The 21,964-nt window shown below is 39.7% G+C and overlaps 1 protein-coding gene and 1 long non-coding RNA gene across 2 annotated transcripts in view; both read right to left on the bottom strand.

The window, feature by feature from the left end:
* Positions 1-2,869, bottom strand: part of LOC136361414 (uncharacterized) — a 29,431-nt gene extending 26,562 nt beyond the window's left edge. The window contains exon 1 of the long non-coding RNA XR_010743633.1: positions 1,943-2,869. This is a non-coding gene — a long non-coding RNA (uncharacterized lncRNA). The remainder of the gene's footprint in view (positions 1-1,942) is intronic.
* Positions 2,870-3,767: 898 nt separating this feature from the next.
* Positions 3,768-21,353, bottom strand: METAP2 (methionyl aminopeptidase 2). The gene is made up of 11 exons (XM_066319298.1): positions 21,069-21,353; positions 20,168-20,269; positions 16,702-16,767; positions 16,260-16,362; positions 10,889-11,050; positions 9,040-9,221; positions 8,855-8,949; positions 8,672-8,768; positions 8,045-8,148; positions 5,693-5,808; positions 3,768-4,559 (listed from the first exon to the last, which is right to left on the bottom strand). Exons 1-11 carry the CDS (start codon positions 21,223-21,225, stop codon positions 4,307-4,309), a joined length of 1,437 nt encoding a protein of 478 aa, XP_066175395.1. The 5' UTR covers positions 21,226-21,353; the 3' UTR covers positions 3,768-4,306.
* Positions 21,354-21,964: the final 611 nt, after the last annotated feature.

The following is a 21,964-nucleotide window of genomic DNA, read 5'->3' as shown; positions in this document are numbered from 1 at the left end:
TAGCTCTGCAAAAGCAAATCCAGCTTTCTTCCCATTGCTGCTCTTGGGTAGAACAAGAGAAGGGGAGGAGAAAGAGTTCTAGTCCTCCTAATCAAAGCAATGGACAGGGTAGAGGTGGTTAGTGCAGTCCACCACAAGGATGAGCTAATTCAGGTGCTCTTTTCCACAGCTTCTGCTTCAGTTCTTAATAGTTAACTAGTTCAGTGAATAGCTCTGCCCCCTCTAACTAGATTAAGGCTGTTAGCCTCTTTTGCCATAAGGGCATGATACTGGCTCATGGACAGCTTCTACCCCAGGTCCTTCTCTGGGCAGCTGCTTCCCATCCAGCCTGTGATTCCTGCCCAGGAGCAGAAGTGATGATTGCCTTTGCAGAGCTGCATGAGGTTCCTCTTGTCTCATTCCCTGGGCCTGTCATGCTCCCCTTGTGTGGCAGTGCCCCCAGCTGGTCTACCAGCCACTAGTCCTGCTTTGTGTCTTCTGCAAACTTGCTGAGAGATCACAGGGATGCAGTACACCCGAAGTAGCCTCACGTTAAATTGACAAGTAGTAACAGTTTCCAGTCCCAGGTGGTAATTGATTTGTGCATCCTGACAAGACCTGTCTTTACTTTCCCCTAGTATTAGAGAAGGCTTCTCTAGAGCCCTCTCCCATTTAAAGGATTCAGGGATTTAGCCTTACTGAAAGGAAAAAAAAAAAGTAGTTTCAAAAACTGGGGACACAGGCACTTCCAAAACAACTGTAAAAAATTTACTGTTCATCTGAACTGCTGACTAGCCTATACAGCTTTTGGGTTTTTTCCCAGAGCCCTGCACCTTTGTTAAACAAGGGAGATGTAAGCATCAGTAGAAATGCAAAGCAAAGCTAAAATAAATACTACTTTGAGTTATATGAGGTGGGTGCCAGTCATGGCAAAAACACAAGTCAAAAATGGTAAGAGTCACAGCACCATTGTCTGGATTTTCTTTTACTTTAAAAATATGGAAACATTCAAAATAATAAACACAGAAAAGCCTCTTGAATCCTTGTAGAAAAAAGTAACTATGCATAAGTCTTAAAAAATTATAACCTGCTTCAAAGCATGCCATGCTTTTCTCAAGCTACACAGTCTTTATCCCTAAACACACCTTCATGAAAGTGTTTGGACTGAGGAAAATATACTGCCCACCTCCCATTCTGGACAGCTGACTGATGTTCCACAGAAGGCTGAGTACCAACAGTGCATAATCCTGGGAAATGAATAACAATGAAAAGCCTCACCCTCTTTTTTTTTTTTTTTTTTTTTTTTTTTTTTTTTTTCCTGAAGAAAGAGGAAATTTGCCAAATCCTATCTCCACAAACACCAGCTGTAAAAATTAAACAAAGAAATTCCAGTTACACATCATGATTAAATTTCCATACCATCTTACTGTGGTTTTGTACTGTTCTGAAATACAAGTAGTATTTTGATATGCTGAAGTGAACATGACACGACGACGTAGAAAGACACAGCGGCAGTTTTGTTGCTAGAACAGGAACTCCACTTGCCTCCCCACACACCCTATTTCAGCCTCCTCTTTGAAATGTAGTTATACACACCCACCTGTGGTTGTTGTACTCACCAGCCCAGTCTTACTCACATCTAAGAGGAGAAGCATGGTAGTTGAGTCTAAAATTAGGAAAATCTCAGGCCATGCCTGCATCACAAGGACACATCACTCGGGGTCAAGGTGTACGTGCTCTAAATGATGTGTCCTGCAAGGTCCGTGTGAAAGAAAAAGCCTGTCAAGTAGCTTCCAAACTCTGGCTCCTAATAATTTCTACAAAAACTATCACCATTTGTAGTGCTGCATGTAAAAGAAACAAGATGACCCCATCCTCTGGGTATTTGAAAACAGACTTCAACATCTGGTTCAGAAGTCTTGGTAAACTTCTGTCAAGGGACAAGACAGCATGGTTCACTTACCAGACAACACAGCCAGGACTTTTACCACTTACAGCTACAGGAAAAGGCAGCCTGAAGAGCGTGAAAGCAGTAGGAAATTTATTTATTTTAAGGAGATAGAAATAGGGCTTGCCTTTTATACTGCTGGGCAGGAAGATGCAGCAGGGCCAGCAGCACAGGACAGTTTTCTCCAGATACACCCAGTTAAATTTATAGGCAATCATCATCACGCTCTGCAAGTATTTTTCTGAGTCATTTCCACAGCAACATGTTATACATGATTATCAGCCTCCACATGTGAACTAGTAAACAGCCAGCAAATTAAAAAGTTGAGGCCATGCTCCAAACTAGCTCTGCTAGTCTGGGTCTATTATATTCAGGTTAAAAAAAAAAGGGGGGGGGGGGGGGGAAAGAACACACATCACCGATCTGTAAAACCAAATGGTTTTAAAGTAACCATCAGTGAAGCTAAGAAAGCCTTAAGCTGTAGAAACAATGCCAAGTCCCACTGAGCTACTACTAAACAGGCACCTTCTAGAGAGAAAGGTCTGGAAACTGCCGATAAGCAGGCAAGATCTGAGATAGATTTGTCTTGCTTGTTTCTAGCAGACTTTGTACAAAAATTAGTGAGCTGGAAGCCAGCCAGGCTACAATAAGCTGCTCCTAGCATGTCAAGTAGTGTAGAAGACTATGGTTTTGTTAGCATAAATGAAAAGTGCAGCAGCAATATACCCAGCAACCCAATCACCAGAAATTCTTTTACTTTGCCATGGCCAACCTACACCAACTACTGTTTCTTGGGAAGCTGAGACTCATATAACCACACAGCTGCATAAAGTCATATTCATTACTAGGATGCCAAGATTCCCAAACAGCAATAGCAGAAATACATCCCATTTATCCATTTCTGCAAGTTTAAACAGTACTGAGTTTAAACAATACTTGTAATTGGGGAAAAAAACTCCACCAGCAATTATTTTTAAACTGTAGGCACTGCTCTCCTGTAAACTGCAACTCACATAATCAGGTTCTAAAGGACAAAAATGCAGCTTCTACCCGAAGACAAGAGGAGAAAAGAACTGATATTTCGAAGTTAATACAAACTCTTCTATAGAGACAGGCTGTGACTGTAAAGGAGCAGGTGAAGTATTTCCTAAGCACTAATGTTTAAGGCACTGTTACTGACCTGTTAAAAGAGCTGTTACTTTTATCACCAGTAACTATTGAACATTTTAATATGCAAATAATGAGGTAAAGATACAGTATTGGAAGACATATTGCATATAGGCCTGCCGAGCCATGGAATTTAGTTTACCTTTACAAATGAGGTTCAACAGTCGGATTTCACTGCAGCAGGAAGACAGATAATTACTTTTTACGTCAAGAAAGCATCAAATTCTCCAGATTATTTTGCCCGCATGAAGTAACTTTTAACACTCAAAAATAGTTTTCCTTGTTCCCACCACTTGAGCAATCAAATGTGAACTTTAAAGACAGGAAATCACATGAAATTTGACTCTGTGCAAGAATACGTGCCAATGCCAAGATTATGTAGGCACATACACTAAAACTGAATTGCCTTCGGCCTGAAGCTGCATGTTGATGTCAGCAGCAGCAGAAACCACTGCCTGCATTTGACATGTTCTAATGCAGCTGAAGTCTAAACTAAAGACTGGCACACTCAAAACCTTTACTGTAGTTGTCATGTTTTGTCATCAACCTGTAAAGTGTTGATGACTTCTTGCCCTGTATCCCAGCACTGACAAGACTATTTAAACAAGCATGAAAGGCCAAGTTTCATATGAAGGGTAAGACAAGGTCCAGTTTCAAGACAAGAAATGGCAAATCAAGTTTGTAAAATATTTAATAGAGCAGTTCCCCAGTGGACTCCTGACCAGAATCATAACCAGACTTCTAAAAAGTATATAGATTTTCAGATTTGAAAATTTATCTTTATTTTTTACAAAATGGATTCCAGGAAGTTTAAAAGGCAGTATCATAGAGGACTGGGGCGCAGAAATCAGGTGTAGTCATTCAAAGCATTCAAGTAGGAATATGATCATATAAATATTTGAAAAGCATCTTTTATCATAAATGTTCAGAACAAAATGTATAACTCATTCCAAACTAAAAATTGAGCTTTATAGCACGTATTTCCCTGAACAGAAAAAATAAGTAACTTTTAAAGTATTTCTAAAGGCCTGAAAGCTTTTTCCATGGTTAGTTACAATTAGAAGACTTGCCTTAGATTAAATTCCTTCCTTTCCAAATACGGAAAGTATTAACATCAGTCCACTGTTAAAACCGACAACATGTTGCAATTTAATTCAGGTATAGTATGTTCCAGGAAAGCCTAGAGTATAAAGGTGCTGAGGTGGCTCCGAGTTAGTAGTCATCTCCCCTGCTGACGACCTCCTTGCAGGTGGGGCGCAGCAGGATGGTGTGCTCGAACTGCGCCGTGTAGGAGCCCTTGATGTCGCACAGGGGCGGGTACGGGTCCACGATGCCCAGGTCACACAGGTTCTTCAGTGCCATCAGGTACTTGCTCTCCCCCAGGCGATCCAGCCACCGGCGGCAGAAGGCAAGAGTACCAAAGTTTTCATTGATAACATTTAGCAAGTGTTTCGCTCTTGGAAGCCTTGAAGGAAAAAAACCACAAACAAACAAGAATGTGTTGGAGAAGAAAGAGGTATCCCTTGCATGCATTCACTACAGAAATAAAATACACCAATTAAGAATAAGGTCAGACAGCCTAGACTTGGGATGTCTCCCTACATTAGACACATGTTCTCTTTAGAAAATAAAGTGCACTCTCCTCCTGCAAATAGATATCCTTCAAACCAGATTGTGAACCTATCTGCAAGCTAAACTAAATATAGGGACAGGAATATTTTTCTTAAAAAATAAAAAGACATTTCATTTTATAAAGAAAAACAGAATTCTTCCTGATCCAGAGTGGTCAGTAATCTGAACTAATTTTGGCAGAAGCTCAGTTGTTTAAAACTGTTGCTGAATTTTCACTTCCGAAGTCAAATACTCAGTAAGCTTTTTATTCACACTTCTTACAATATACAGGCATAAATATGTACATATTTGTCGATCTGCTAAGAACTAAGCTTATTATTTGCAGTCAAGCAGTTCTTTTGAGATATTTAGTCTAATTCTTCCCATCCTCTCTCCACATTCCTATTATGTGCTATGGAAAAGCACGTCTGCCTGCTATATTTCTGACCAGAGTGGTCTTTCAGAAAATCTGTTGCATTCCTAGAAATGGTAAAATGCAAACCCAGTGAAACTAAAAATGAGTTATTTCTTAATTTTACTACAGTGCACTAAAACAAAACCTCAAAACTCTGAAAACATCCATAAAATAAAACGAATAGCTTAACAGATTCTAGGAACAGCAATTAGACAAAGACTGTGGAACACAACCACAGTACAGATATTTACTAAAAAAACCCACTATACATTTAATACACAGATCAATACACAAATATAATCTATATAGTACTAATCATGAAAAAAATAATGGTAGGAAGGTTGTTAAAAAACCAATATAAAATTCTGAAAACATATTTTCTCCATTTTTTGGTTTCGTGGAAATAATTCCATATTGTTCCACATTAACCATCAGTGTATTTTGTAACAATGTTGCTAATGATGCCCTTTGAGTCCTCTGACAGCCTATTAATTAGTGAAGAACAAGTATTGCATCAAATTTGAATCCCAAGGGGGTGGTAGCTCTATCAAAATACACCAACAAAATCCAACCTTATTGGCACATGCCCGACATCAAAGTTCTTCATATAATGAGAACACTCCATATCATCATGAACAACGCCTTTTCCTGTGCTACCAAAGGTTTCTATAGCATACACTTCACCTTCCTAAGGAGAGAAAAAAGGAACATGTTGCAATATGAAGATGTGATGCTGTGTCATTCTGATACAACATCTCAGTATTACCACTTCTGAATTCAAGTAATTAATGTGAATAGATTCAATTGCCAAATCAATGTATAAAAAAATTCAGCATGGAGATTTTACACATTAGAATTACAGGCGTCTCCGAATCATCAACTATTTACATTAGTACCATTTTATTTCAAGCCTGAAGCATGTTTCTAGAAACAATTTCTCAAAGTACTTTGCAGTTATAACATTGTCAAGGCATACATCTAACATAGCTAAGCAACTACATTTGTTAACTGGAAGTACTTCGATGCTATTCAGATATAAGTCCTAGGAAATGTATAATTTAGACATAGCAAATAGATGTAAATTACAGACACTTATTGCACTGATGAACTTTCTGCCCAATTTCTACAAGAATTTTCTGGTAACAGTTGCTAGTATGTACCCTTAACCTGCTCATTTCCATTCCACGAGATGAATTTCTTCAAGAAATGAAGGTGATATATATCTGCAAGGGCATTATCAAAATTCTAGCCAAGAACATACTGAAATGCCATTATACAACTCATTTCTGCCAAGTGCATTCACACATCCTTAACAGCAGGACTGTGACAGGGACTTAACAAGCTGGGGCACCAAACACTGACAGACTGTATGAGTTGCATTGTTTATTTTATTAAGTTACTTTTAAAGTCACAAGCCCAAAATAAGCCATATGAAAAGCAGTAACATAGGCTTCAAACTCAAGACAAACTCTTGAAGATGTCCCCGAATATTCAATCGACTCATTAAAAAAACACAAAGCCTCAAAAACACCCACACAATGCTGCCACAAGATTCACTTAACACCCACTTTTTCTGAATAAGGATCATCAGAGGCTCTGTTAGTCACAAAACTCATTGAATTGAACTTTGATATTGTAATTAGCACAGTACAGTAAGACCTTGGCTATGCTTCACATTCTTCATTGTCAAACTCACTGTGTTTAATGATGTAGGATTATGTCCTAAGTAACCTACAGAAGCTGAAGAAACTAAAAAATGTCTTCTCCTCAAACCCAAGCCATTAATTAGGTCAAACTAAGAAGAACACACAAGTTTTCTCATCCTCCTTTTCCAATCCTCTTAATTCCTTTGCACAGTCTTATAGATAAATAAGATGATAGTCACAACTTTGTCTTTTTGTGCACATCATAGGTCAACAACTATGTCACAAGTTTTGGGTGATGAGAATGAGCCTACCTCAAAAAACAATCCTGTCCAGACCACACCTGTGCCTACTCAGCTCTTAGAAGTCTTATCTATGCTGATAGACTTACTGGTGATCATTAGTGATGAAGCTTGGAATGAAATTGAAAGTTTTTTGTCTCAACTATCTTTTAAACCATATCTCACTAGAACAAGACCTTCAGTGAAAATGATGGTTAAATCTCAGGTTCCATGTTTGAAAACTGTCTTCCCACCTCGTACTTTGTCACATCATGTACAGCCATTGCGTTTCCCCTGCTCCAGAACACTTAAAAAAAACAGTATCTTTCAACTAACCTCTCACATTAACTACAAATACATTTAATTATTTTGTATCTGCAGAGAAAAACCGCACTGGACACTTTTCAAGAAAAATACTATATCTAACTACTCACAAAAAGTTATACAAAACTACACTATGGATGTATTTATCAATAATTACTGGAGTGAGAAAAGATTTCATTATGGAAGAAACAAACAAGGAGAATGAATGACTTGCAAGTCATTCAGGAAACCTCTGATTTCCTGAATTCCAGTTTACCCCTAAAGATGAATTTCTGTCCTCTTCCATGCTCCTAAATGCAACATTCCAACACTCTATTTAATAACATATACACAGAGAAATAAATATGCAGGAGTTTCAGTAAGTATTACTATGGCATTCCGATAACAGTGGTGGGTTTCTTTTGGGTCTTTTTCTTTGGTGATTTGTTTCTTAAATAGCAGGGTTCCAAGGCTCCAACTCCAGGAAGTATTAAGATACCTGAACACTCCATGGCTAAAACGAAGAAGCCACTGAGACAAAACTATTCCTGTAGAGGAGCATTACACAGAACAGCAGTTATTCCACCGCAATTATTCACCAGGATCACAAAAACTACAAAGTGAAAGTGCACAGGAAACACTATTCTTGCAATGATACTGGGGAAATTTAACAGAAAGAATAAAGAACTCCACTGACCTCCATTCTTGTGGCTTCTCCTCCTTTCACAATGGGTACTGTTTTTCCTGCATGTATCCTATACGGCCCAATGGAGTGTCCATTCAAATTGCGAATTGGCTTCACTTTGGAAGAAAACATTAACATGACAGGCAATTTCCTAACAAATGGTAAAGCCTTTAGGGCGATTTGGTTTGTTATCCCATATTAAAAGTACAACAGTGAGTCATCATATTGCAGAGGAACCAAACACAGAACTATCCACACATCTTGTACAGACATCAGCCAAGACACGAGTTAGTTTAGTATGCTTTAGTAAGGTTTCATTATTAAAGAGCAGCAACTCCAACAGTAAAAAAAGCTTATTAATAAAGCCAAACAGCAAGTAACAAATGATCTGTACAGTTCAGAACTGTTGTTTAGCATTCATCTTGTCTGTTAAAGATACAATACTTGGAAGGATAAGCTAAGAACATTTCTCCAAAGGAAAGGCAAGCCAGCCATAAACATGTATTTATGCAATTATGTATTTTCTAGCAGAAAAGTCTTTTCAATACCCTACATCAAAATCAGTATTTGTACAAATCTATATACAGCTACACACTTCTAAACAACTATCCCTATATATATATAAAGAAAAGAACTTGCCTTGGTATGTCTTGCCATCAATTTCAACTTCATAAGACTCCATAACTTCTTGTATGGCCTCTCCCACATCACAGAGACGTACATCTATTCCAGCACACTAAAAATGAAGTGCAAATATAAATGGAAAATAATCACAGCATTTACTGAAGAAGACTCTGTAAATTACTTATATAACGATCATACCTTTATTCCAGTATTTGTGGCATCCTTTACAGCTTGTAATAATCTGTCATATTTTGGATTGAATGTGACTGTAAAAGCACAGTCAATAATACGACCTGAAAGCAGCAAAAGTTAGTTAGTTTCAGTTTCATAGTATTTGCATTGAAGAACATTCTCAAAGTTTTAATTAATAAATGAAAACTAACCACTAATGTGTGTTCCAAAATCTATTTTGCAAATATCATTGTATTGCAGGACTGTTGGATCTCCAGCATTGGGAGTGTAGTGGGCAGCACAATTATTCAGAGAACACCCCGTAGGAAATGCCAGACCTGCATTTAAACCATCTTCCTTTATCAGCTTACGCGAGCAGTCTTCTAGTTTTTCACTAAAAGGCAGAGGGGAAGGGGAAGAAAATAAAAGAACAAGACATTTGTCATTAGTATTTCTTATGATGACTTCAAATAAATCAATGCAAGAACAAAACCTCAGAAAAATATTAAAGCAAATGTTTTTATGTCAAATCAAACTATTTGTATGCTAAGTAGACAGACAACCCTATACTGAAAAACATAAGCACAACACAACAATCTTCAGTTCTCTGTGTTGTTTCCTCTACCTTTTCTTAGGCAAAAATGAGTGCTTCTCTATTGTTTTTATTCTAAGATTAACATATTTATCCTTACAAGCATATTCAACCCATTCTTCCTGAGCAGCACAGGTTAGACAACCAAAGTTTAGGCAAATTAAATGTCTTCTTTACAATTACTGTGATTCAAAAGGCAGTGGGAAAAAGGAGGTAAAGCCTCTCATTTAAGAAATAAACTTTGATTATAAAAGGACTTTGAAAAAAAAAACTGGTAACTATAATAAAATAAAACCTTGTGAGAATAGCATTTGTTTTTTGGCTTTGTCTGATCACAAGATGCTAGCACTACTGCAAATCCACAAATACATGTCCACCAGTGCATTCTCCTTTAGTGTCAGTGAATGAGAAACTGCAGGTCACTGCAGTGCACTCAACTCTGATTATAAGAAATCCAGAGAAATATGAAAAAGGAGAGCCTATTTTAATCAGCAAGGTCCCATAGCCTGAGGTACTATAGGAAGAATATTCATGTTTTGAGAAAACGACTGCTTAGATCAAACTGTATAATTCAATGTGACAGATTTGTTTCACCCAGACTAGTGAGCTGCCTTTCTTCTACTTTCCCTCATGGTATATCTTTCTGTTATCCTAGCACAGTTACCTTGGGGATCAGCTCTCATTATCTTTCTTACTATCCTACTCTTGTCAGCACAGTCCTCAGTCACACCAGGCTGAAAGCACCTGATTTTGGAAGCTAAACTGTTCTGGATCAGTGCAGTACTTGGACAGTAGACATTCAATCTAGATAAACTGAAGGGACAGAAAAAGTAATAGTTGGAAGAGTCACAAAAATCAGTCCAGGCTAATTATTTCTTTAAACTTATTCAAATTCACGTTCATCTGAATCCATTTGTTCAGTTATTTCTTACTAACTGAGAATAATAAAAAACCCCACTGTGCTTCCACCAGGAACACCAGTCAGTCAGTGAAGACTAAACATAGTCCAAACCTTCCTGCCCTGGACTGAGTACACAGCCATGCTGGTTTTATGCCTCTCTGCCCAGTCCCAAGCACAGACTGCACCTGAACTGTCCACATGGCATTTCATGACAATTCTGGCAAGTGGCAGCAGTGCTACTGCTATTGCTGCTTCTCCCAACACCACTGCAGAGTAGCAAAGGCACTGAAATCTAAATGAAGCATATAATCAAAGTAAGTGAACATCATGGAAAGCTTAATTTAAAATTCAGTATAATCCCAGGCCTCGCAAAGCTGCCTAAGCTAGAAATACAAGAGGAAACTTAAAGGAAGTAACTGGCAACATTGGTTGTGTACTTCAAACACAAATCTCCCCAACACTCACTACACAGTGAATTAAGCACACAAAACAGAGACTAAATCCCTCCCTCTCCGGAAAATGAAGGAAAATCTGCAGCAGAGGTCTTCCAGAAGATGTGCGTCCTCACCAGATTTCTATCATTGTCATTCCAGGTTTTATCCAGCTCATAACGTATTTCCTCACTTGTCTGTGTGCCTCTGCAGCCTCCCGAAAATCATTCCAGATTTCCTCACTGGCTTGGTCTAATGCTTTCTTTTCTTCACTAGTTGTTCTCCAAGCAGCAGTTCGCCTTGAAAATAAAGGAAATGTTTCAGACAAGTTAGTATAATCTCAACAGTCATTACATCTTCTGTCTAAAGCCTGCAAAGTTTTTATTAACCAGTCAGGTCTATATTCCCCTGTATAACAGAAAAGATCCTGATTTATACAATTTTCAGAATAAAGTTAGCCTGTTAAAAGAAAAAGATCTATCAGTACCACAGACTAGCAGCCATGAAGGGCAGTAACATCCTACCAAAGGCCCAGACAAGTAGGTTGCTTGAAGGATGCTCAAGTTTTCAAAGAGACAGAACAGGCATATAAAATTCATATTAATGCCTGCAATTCCACCTTAAGTTTATCAGGACAAAAAAAATGCAACAAGCTCTATTCGTGCAAAAAAAAATTTTTTTTTCACAATCTTATTCATTCAGACAGCATTGTTCCTGTATAGAGATGAACCTCAGCACTGTAGTGTGGCTGCTTGGCCCAGAAACTGACACAGACAATAAGCATCTTCAAAATTTAACAGCTTGCAGTTCCAGTATTATTTTCATTCATGCTCAGAATATTTAGGTAATAACACCTAACACAGTGCATGGTAACCATGACACATACCAGAATGTTACTTTCTAAATAGGCTGGATGGTGAATTAACATTTGCTATGGAAGAACACTACTCATTCTGACTCTTTGGTAGGTTCTTAGAACAAATACACAAATATATTTTTAATACAGGACTAAGTATAAGATTAGCTTTGAATATATTTTGCATTATGCAAAAATCCAATGCAACTAAGATTCCATGAAAGCAAACAAGCAAAAACATAATTTAAGTACTCCAACAACTGTCAGAACTTAGCTAGAAGACTACTCTAGCTACAAAGTAGAGATAACCCTTCAAATGGTGAATCTGCAGCCACATAATAGTGCAAAAAACCCTAGAGATGACTCAAAGAACTCCATACATGCTGTGCAAGACAAAAACTACTAAGAACAATACACAGCTACATATGCTGCCAGGTGGGTCTTTAAAAAAACATGGGTGGCAGACAAGATGGACCAAAGATGCTGAAATACATTGGTTTTCAAATTCTGAAATTAATCGAAATGAGCTGATTCTAAGCAAACAACTGAGTATACAGAAGGTAAAGGATTCATTTTTTAAATCCAAAGGTGTAGCTTTTTTACCTGTTTCATAGATATGTAACTTAGCTCCACTTTGAGAGTTCTCTTTACAGCCAGAAAACAGGAACAAGTGAACAAAGAGACTATGCCCTGCAGTTTTGCTGCATTTTGAACTAAGAATATATACTTATATGTAAATTTTTAAGTATATATATTTATACTGAGTATTTCAAAGGAGTTGGAAAAGATAAAGGAGGATTATAGGCTATTCTATAAAATTTTCTCAAGAAGATCAGAGGATGCAAAATATTTTGAGACCCTTTAGCTTGCTTCCATTGAACTTTCTGCTCCTTTTCAGATGAAAGTGCAAAGGAGAAATCCCACATTTATCTTTCTGAGCCGTTTTCCTGCTCCAGTAGCAAGCATCACACATACTACTCTTATAATTTGCCTCAATCTGGCAAATTCTACCAAAAAAAGAAAGCAATGGGCTGGAAAACCTGGGCTCCCGCACTGCCACTAGAAAACTGGACTTCAGCCAGCACAGTAGTCATTGAAGATGGAAAAGGTGCACTGCAGAAAAACACAGGGGCAGAGCCTCAAGGATCCTTTCAGACTGTTCTGGATTCCAGCAGCGAACACCCCTTGGTAGCAAGAAGTGCTGACAGAGTCTGGGCAGCTGCTCTGCCATCTGTCACAGACTTGAGTGAAAACTCCAGCAAACTGGCAGGAAGCCATCCTCACTCTGCCTTACTGTATTTCATCATACAGTCACCTCACACAAGTCAACTGGGGGACAGAACAGCCTCTACATGTAAAAACACTGTATCAGACCCAAAGCATTTTGCTGACAAAGCTTCGCTCCTGGGAGATGAGGAAGGGAGGCAACAAGAACTTCTGCTAGGGCCTAAGCACTTCAGGACACATTAAAAGTCAGCTGGTCACACGAAGGCCTCACACCAAACATCAATCCTCCAACAGGTACATGAGCTAACAAGCTTTTGGTAGTTTCCTCATGTACTGCCTGCCACATGTCAGCTGAAGAAGTTCAAGTCTTGCTCCAAGCCATTTGGTCCAGCTTTTCACTCCAGTTCACAGCCTACAGTTTTCAGTAGTGCAAATCTTCACAGGATCACACTGTAAACTAGATTCTAGTGATCAAAGAATCCCAGAAAATAATTTCCCCAGATTATCTTGACCCAGATAATCCTGACAGACTGGAGGAAAGGGATGCCATCCGGAGGGACCACAACAGGCTTGAAAAAGGCGGGGGCCTGTGTGAACAAGGCCAAATGCAAGGTTCTGTACCTGGGGTCAGGACAATCCCATGACAAATACAGGCTGAGTGGAGAATGGATTGAGAGCAGCTCCAAGGAGGAGGATTTGGGCGTGTTGGTAGACAAGAAGCTCCACATGACCCAGCAGTGTGCACTCACAGCCCAGAAAGCCAAACCACACACTGGGCTGCATCAAAAACATTGTGACCAGCAGGCCAAGAAAGGTGATTCTGCCCGCCTACTCCATTCTTGTGGGACCCCACCTGGAGCACTACATTCAGCTCTGGGGCTGCCAACATAAAAAAGATGTGGAGCTGTTTCAGTGGGTGCAGAGGAGGGCCATGAAGATGATCATGGCTGTAGCATCACTCCTATGAAAACAGGCTGAGAAGAGTTGGGGCCATTCAGCCTGGAGAAGAGAAGGCTCTGGGAAGAGAGTATAGCACCTTCCAGAACCTGAAAGGGAGAGCTTTTTTCCCAAGGTCATGTAGGGACAAAACAAAGGGTAATGGCTATAAACTGAAAGATGGTAGATTTAGATTAGAAGCTAGGGAGAAATCCTTTACTGCGAGGGTGTTGAGGCACTGGAACAGGCTGCCCAGAGAAGTTGTGGAAGGTGTCCCTGCCAATGGCAGAGTGTTTGGAAGTAGCTGATCTTCAAGGTACCTTCCAAAGCAAACCAGTCTGTGACTGTGTAACAGCACAGAGGCAGAAACAAGTAGGCAGGGTCAAGAATTCTTAATTCTACTTTAACAAAATTGTTGTATCATGAAATACTGTTTATTTATTTTCTGCCCTCCCAGTTGTGTCATTTCAAATTCCCATGTCTTCAAGGAAAAAATGCAAGCATCTAAAAAAAAGACATACTGGAGATATAAAAATGTTAAACCTGTTAGTCTGTTATCTATGGAAGTATTGATAATCTGCTATTTTTTTTGCTGAAATTTGAATGACACCCACTTCTAGTTGAACTTCTCACACAAAATATACAATTGTAGGTTGATGAGAGGTAACTTTAGAAAGCACATGACATCAACAGTTAAGAATAGAAGTGCCAACTCTTAAAAAAAATCAAAGACAAAACCCTACTGACCTCAGCATGAATAAGACATGGCACAAAAATACTCCACTAATATATAAAATGAAGCTATTACTCAGAATATGAAATACCCTGGCATTAATGTCAGCTAATAATTTAAGTAGTTGTTTATATTATGTTACTATACTAAAGTAGCATAGTAAGATTTAAATATTTAAATTCAGAAGAAAACTAAAGCACATAAAATGAGGAAACTATTCTAGGTTCCTCAGAAGTGCATATTCCTCCTCCATAGCAGAACATCATGGTACAGAAAAGATGCCCCACTTACATCCTGTTAAGAAAGGAGGTTTGTTTTTATGGCTTTTGTCCTTTTTCATTTCAATAAATAGCAGCTAAACTAGAGCAAATATTTTAATCTTCAATAGCTGAATATATATTAGAGGAGTAAAAATAGTGCATAATTTGTTAATAAACTATGTACCTGCCTAAGTTGTTTATTATCTAATTTTCTGGTTTACTTAAATCATATTCTTATGAACATGGCACATGCTCATACTTAACTCTTAAACATTAAAGAATCACTCCTGGAGCAGCTTGTCAGAACTATCTTGACCAAGCTCTTCATTACCATGCTGATCTTGTGCATGCAAACAAGGCAGTAATTTATAAATAAATAGAAGTACACCTTGTGCTCAAATTGAAGTAATGAAAAAGAAGAAAAAGCTTCCTTAAAAGCAAATTTTCATCTCATAAAAATGAAACCATATTATCTGAACACAATTTATAGGGGTATTGGACTCTTACTTATTTTACTTACATTCTATGAAAAACAGACATTGACTTTAAATAACCAATAAAAAAAATTTCAAAGCCATTTCATTCTGAAGAAAAAGTCATTGGAAACTAGACAATGCTTTCAGACATACAAGTATTTACCTACTCTCTCCCTTTGGTTTAAACTATTTTTTCAGAGCTTTGATTCAATACCTCCTGGGAAGTTTCAAAGTTTTCAGTAATACTTGGTCTTTTCATCCAAGTTTGCATACAGTTCAAGCTAATTCTATGCCATGCACCCCAGGTAAAATAGGACCTTCCACAACACTTCACATATGAAAAAAAAAAAAAAAAAAAAAAAAAAAAGAGAAAAACTCATTCAAGTTGGTATGCCCTAGTTCTAACAATGCATAAGGAAATAGTAGTCTCCTGTAAAAACAAAAGGATGCAGACCTCTGTTCCAGTGAACCGCTTGTTTAGTGGAATTGCACATTATTCCCACATCCCTATGAGTTACAAAAACGGGTGAAGCTACAACAACCATATATTCATTCCTAGAGAGAGAAGCAAAGCAAAGAATATAACATGTAGGCTTTTAAATTAAATTAAGAGATCAACATGCCTCTACCAGAAAATAAGTAAGAAAAAGTTGGCATCTTGATGGTCACAAAACTGCTGCATAATAGTGTCTCCTCTTGCTGAGTTTTAAACCTTCACTCACTTTTAATTCAGTCAAAGTTTTTCTTACAAGCTGCCTACTGAAAATCTGTTTGTACTGTGCGTCTCAAGGGCCTCATGCAATTCTGCTCATACTGGCTACACCTTAATTAAAAGGGTAGAGAAAGACAAACATCTCTGGCCTGAAGACTTGTATTCACTGAGTTTCTGGATAATTCAGTTACAGAAAAAAAGGGCAAAACCCAAAGTACATGACTCATTTTGTTCATTTAGCTGTACATTAGTATTTTTTTCAGCGCATCAAAATGAAAGCATTTGTTTTTTAAGCTTGAAACACTCACCCATCTTGAGTTGGTGGATATTCACACTCTTCTCCCTTTGGGAATACATTGCTGGGAAATAGATCACATATTGGAATAGAAGGTGGATCTGTCTGGACCTTAGCTGTTGAGTATAATTTAAGGAAGTGTTACACATGGGACTCTGGAAATACTAACCATCTTATTTCAACCACAGAAGTTAAACAGCAGGAGTTACTTAAGTCCCCTTAACTAGAATCTGGGCTTCTACCAGGACATTTTATCACAATGCCCTCATATGACTTTATTTAGCCAATGCGTGCCCTCAGTGGCATTCAGGGATACCAGGACGAAGACAACTTGGCCAGACGTAGCCTACAAAAACAAACTGCACCCCTAAATTTGTTTCAGCTGCAAGAACAGCACTTGCACACACTCAATAGCAAATATTCATATAGTCTGTATTTTTGTGCTTGATACCTACGTCCTTTCTTCTTTTTCTTCTTCTTCTTCTTTTTCCCAGTTGCTCCATCTCCTTCACCCTCTCCATCTATAGAAAAGAAAATTCTCAGCTGAACATAAAATAATCTTAAAAGAACCAAAGCAGTTTGAACAAAACACAAAAACATCTGGACTATCTGGAAACACTTCTCTTGCAGCAGAATTTTATGGATTAAAAGACAACATCCAGAAGCTGCCACCAAACCATCAGCATTTTCAGTCCCTACGCCAAACACCAGACCTAGGAAAGTAGTTTTGAAAGTTGACACCAAATGTATCACCAGAGGAAAAAAAGAGAGCTCAGTTAAAGCGTTTTCAGGAAGTCCTACATCAAATTCCTGTTTTCAGGCAAATGGATGCCTGCAATTGTTGAAGGACATGAGAGGGGCATTAGACAAAACAGCTAACAAAAAGCTAAAAATTACTGCCTCCACCCCACCTTCTGATGCTTCAGCTAAAAGAATTTGCTGCATCTGGAAAGATAAAGACCCCAAAGAAGTAAAGATGACAGCACCCTAGGCCAGGATAAGTTTAATCTTGAGATAACAGGGAAGGTCACAGACAACTCTCAGCAAAAACACTGAATGTGGGAGATATAAGGGTGGTCAAACAACGGAACAGGTTTCCCAGAGAGGTGTGGAAGATGTCATCCCTGGAAATAGTCAGGGTGAGGCTGAATTGGGCTTTGAGCAATGGGATCTAGCTGAAGATGTCCCAGCTCACTGCAGGGGCTTGGACCAGATGACCTTTAAAGGTCCCTTCCAGCCCAAAACATCCTATGAATCTATACCAGTGGGAGATTTCCAGGAAGCACAGTGGGTAAGCACCAGGAATCAGCCACACCATTTACAGTGACATTTGAGAGGTAACAACAACCCTGCAGACTTCACATTTGGCTGCATCTAATGCCTACTTACTTCATATGCAATATCTCAGGTGCTATCAGCTACCTAAACCTTCTGGCGCTAAACACGAGTTCTTTTCAAAGTAGACACGTACTAGTCATCTACATATTCGTTTTCAACTGCAGCAAGAAGTAAAATGAAAAGAACTTCTAGAATCAAGTCAAAGAATTAAATTTTGAGTGTATTTATGCAGAAGCTTGTATTTAAAAACAAAACCAAACCAAAACACTGACCAGCTGTTCCAGTCACTAGATTTCAAGGCTCTCATCATGGTCATTATCATTGGCAATTTTATGCCATGATCAGTGCTGTAATGCTGCAGCTGGGGCAAATTTCATAATGTCACTCCTGCCCCATCCCAGCTCATTTTGGCATTAAGTATCCTAATTTAGGTTTATGTAAAAATTGCAAATATAAATACTTTATATCTGTAACATAGTCCCAAGCTACCAGATTGTTCATCAATCTGCATTTCACAGGCAACCAAAATCCCTACCAGTGCATATAAATTTCTTTAAAATGTGGTAACTTTGTCACATTTGTCTTGACCTTGAGCAGCGCCCAAATCATTCGTTAAGAAATTAATTAGACATACTCCAGTTCATTCACCATGTGGTTTTTGGATTTTTTTCTAAAGGCTAGGCCTAACTGAAGGGGGAAAAAAATCCTCAGCATTTCTTAAATACTGTTGCTATCTGCATATTGTCGCTTTTTCACACATCACTGCACGTGAAAGTGCCAACTGCCAGCCAAACTAACCCTGTCTCTGCTTTCATGTCCTTGAAGACTGCTGCAGACTAACTGTGCTGCCAGAAACCAAACTACTGCATCTGACTGATACTCTGTCTCCAGGTTATTTGGCTGCTAAGGGAAAAAATAGTCACCAGAAATGCGATTTCAGATCTTTGCAAAACAGAGGTCCAACTTTGTACCATTTTGGTACAGCCATTTCATAACTTAGCACAGTATCATGCAAAAATGTTCCAGACCAGCACATTTTAACATGGCAAGGGAAATCCAAAGAGCACTTCCTAATCTCTCCTGGAGTTGAAAAGTTACACAGTCCCCTTTTTGAGGCCACTCACTTACAGATTTATCAAGAGGGGGGAAAAAAAAAAGGGAGCAGGTATTTTATTGATTTCAACCTAATGCAGCCTGTCTTAAAGAAACAATCCTGAAAGTACACAATTAAGATGACAAATAGTGAGAACCAGTACAGGCAAGAACATAGCTGTCTTCAAAAACTTAAGTTTTAGATTTTCTGAAAAAGTACCAGTCTTACTAAAAACACATCCAAGTCTAATATGCGGGAAAAAAGAAGAGTATTAATCCAGTCATAGCATCACTTCATTTTTTTTATGCTTTCAAATACTGTAATACAATTGCTAATACTGTAAAAAGGATAAGAGAGTACAGCATTTGATCTGCAACTATCATTGCTGCTTCTCCTGAGATAGAACTCTAACTACTCTAATGATTTAAAAGATTTCTTTTCATTGTATACAGTTTTCACTACCCTCCTCAAAACTTCTTCCTCAAGTTGAAATGATGGCAAAGCACACATTGCATTAATTTCAACTCCATAACCTGGAAGATACCACAAAACAAACCACTGGAATACATTTCTACGCAAAATATCTGCATTAAACTTGATGCTGCAGATTGGTAATGGTCAAAGATAAATTTGTCACTTAATACGTCTCAGCACTCTGATTTGATTTTTAAAAAACCTCCATACCCAATTCATTAAAATGAAATTCCAGAAGGACAAATTCCAGCAAGTAAACTAAAAAGATTTCTAAGCAGACTGCTCAAAGTGCTGAGCCAACTTTATGTGCTAATTCAGGAAAATGAAACCAAATCACTAGTTTAAGAAATGTGTTTTCTTGAACAACCATTTCTGTTGAGAACCATTCATCAAATCAAAGCTAATACTGCGCCTTTATCTGATACTCCTACAGAGAAATGGACCCAGTGTGGATTTCAATACAGACACCTTCAAGGTTCTTGTTTAGAAAATCAGCTACATCGCATGAGCAACACACAAAGCTTAGGTGTTGATCTCCCCCCAAATCAATTTTAATGAAAAATTTTAAGTACAGATGAGCAGGTTTCAAGGCACTGGTAAAGCATGTAAAACTCACTAATTAAAATGTTCCCTTAAAACTTTCTCTGTATGTTTTGTTTTAAGCCAAGATTAAGAGATAATTTGGAACATAAATGTCTACTGACCATGGTAATGCAAGTGAGAATGATTTATTGCTCACCTTATCTCAAACTAAACATTGCCTTTCAGTAGGTAGATCCCTGAAGACACAAACCTTTAACAAAGCTTGTATTCCTGTTAGTTTTTATATGTACGCTTGTGTGACAGCAAAATCGTTGACAAAAAGTAGAAAAGTATAGACAGCTGCATTTCGCCTCCTTAAAAAGAAACCCAACCTAAATCAAACCCAGTAAGACACCTATAAACAGCCTGTTAAAAGGGAGTCTTGGAAGAAGCTGAAACTGGAAATGTTAAGAGAAAATATAAGTTATACTTGCCATCATCATCATCATCTTTTTCTTTCTCCTCCAGTGCTTGCTTGTCCAATTGTCTCGCTACATCATCAAGAGCACCTTCCATTTCTTTATCAGTTTCTTGTCCTGTTCATAAAGTTAAAGTATGCCTTACAGTAAAACATTAACTCCACGTTAGTAACCAAACGCCCCCCAAATTTTATAAAAACATAATGTTGTACTCATCCTACAGACACTTGAGCACCTAATGCTTTTTCCTGTCTTACAAGTAGCTCCAAAGTGTAAGGCTGTAGGACAGTACAGTGATAGGTGCTGTTAATAAAAGCTGCATATAAAGGTAGATCACCCTGACACTTTTGGTTACTTTTTTCTGGTAGGATAACTAATTCTTCTTCCCATAGCAGGAGCCTGCTCTTGTGAGATAATATGGGCGTGAAGTAGATAATTATAAACGCACAGCAGGATCATCGCTAACTGATGGCCTGCTAAAACAAACCCAAACCATCGCGCCTTTACGCTATTTGCCCAGACTTGCTCCAGTTCTCTCCGACAACTTGGGAGGGGTGGAGAGCCTCCACGAGGCGGGATGATTTTTACAGCAGTAGTGTTACGCCTTTCTCCCCTCGGGGCATAGGAGAGGGTGAGGGAAGCGATGGCTTCTCTTGAGCACACCGGAGCGGGGAGGACATGCCCAGCCCCAACCGCAGGGCAGCAGCATCCTCCGGCCACCGCGGGGATGCCCTTAGCCCGCACCGCTGCCACAGGCCCGGGACAGCGGCCTCGGCGGCGCCCCGCACCCTCACGCCGGGACCCCAGAGCCGCCCACGTCCGCCCAGCGCCGCGCCCGCTCCCCGGTGTGCCGGCCCGCGGCCCCTCACGCCGCCCTGCCCGTCAGCGCAGGGTCGCGGCGCGGCCCGGCCCCTACCCGCGGGGCCCGCTTTGCCCTTCTTCTTCTTCTTGCGCTTCTTCTTGGCGCCATCCTCAGCGCCGAGCCCGGCCGCGCCGTCCCTGTCCTCGGGCTCGGGGGGCAGCTCGCCGTTCAGGTGCTGCTCCGGCTCCTCCGCCCGCCCCACGGCCGCCATGTCACCGCGGCCGCGCCGCCTCGCGCGCACGGAGCGAGCCGGGTAGAGCGGCGGGGCCGGCGCCACGCTCTGTGGTGCGCGCGGGGCACGCCGGGACGGCGGAGGACTCCGCCGGGAGGACGCCAGGGGGCGGGCCCTCAGCCGCGCAGGCGCGCCGCCGCCGCTGTGCCCGTGAGGGCCCGGGAGGGAGCGGCGGGGGCGGGGCTGGGGCGGCTGCCCGCTGCGCGCGGCGATAAAACATGGAGAGAGGAAATCTTGCAGAAACAGCCCTTTCCCTCAGAAGGAACAGCTGCTACGTTCCTTTACGGCGTGTAAGATTGTTAGGGTTTTGCCATTTGAGGGCACGGAGGATATGTGGCTTACACGAGAGATAACTGGTGTACAGAAGGAAAATAATACAAGGGGGGGAAAAAAATCCCTTGTTCCGAGTCACAGAGAGCAAAAAAGGGAAAATTTTAATATATGACAAAGGACATTGCCTTTCCTCCCCAGAATGACTGGCGCCATTCATGGTCACTATGATACTCGAGCAAAGAGGGAGAGATGGCTTGTACCACATGGTTCAGCAGTTTGATCTGTCTCTGTTTAGGTGGGGACATTTCTTTGAGCTGCTGTTGTCTACGCAGCTGATGATTTTTAGAAAGTGTGTCCAAGTGTCATTACGTTTGGCTGTGTTATTCCACCAATTTTGTCTGAAAAGGAACCTTTGCATAAACCTCCTTTCTTTAAAAATGTAGGC

This window comes from Sylvia atricapilla, chromosome 5 (genome assembly GCF_009819655.1).
Source record: "Sylvia atricapilla isolate bSylAtr1 chromosome 5, bSylAtr1.pri, whole genome shotgun sequence".
NCBI lineage: Eukaryota > Metazoa > Chordata > Aves > Passeriformes > Sylviidae > Sylvia > Sylvia atricapilla.
Note: the sequence above shows the minus strand (reverse complement) of the source record. Positions and strands in the feature narration are given on the sequence as shown.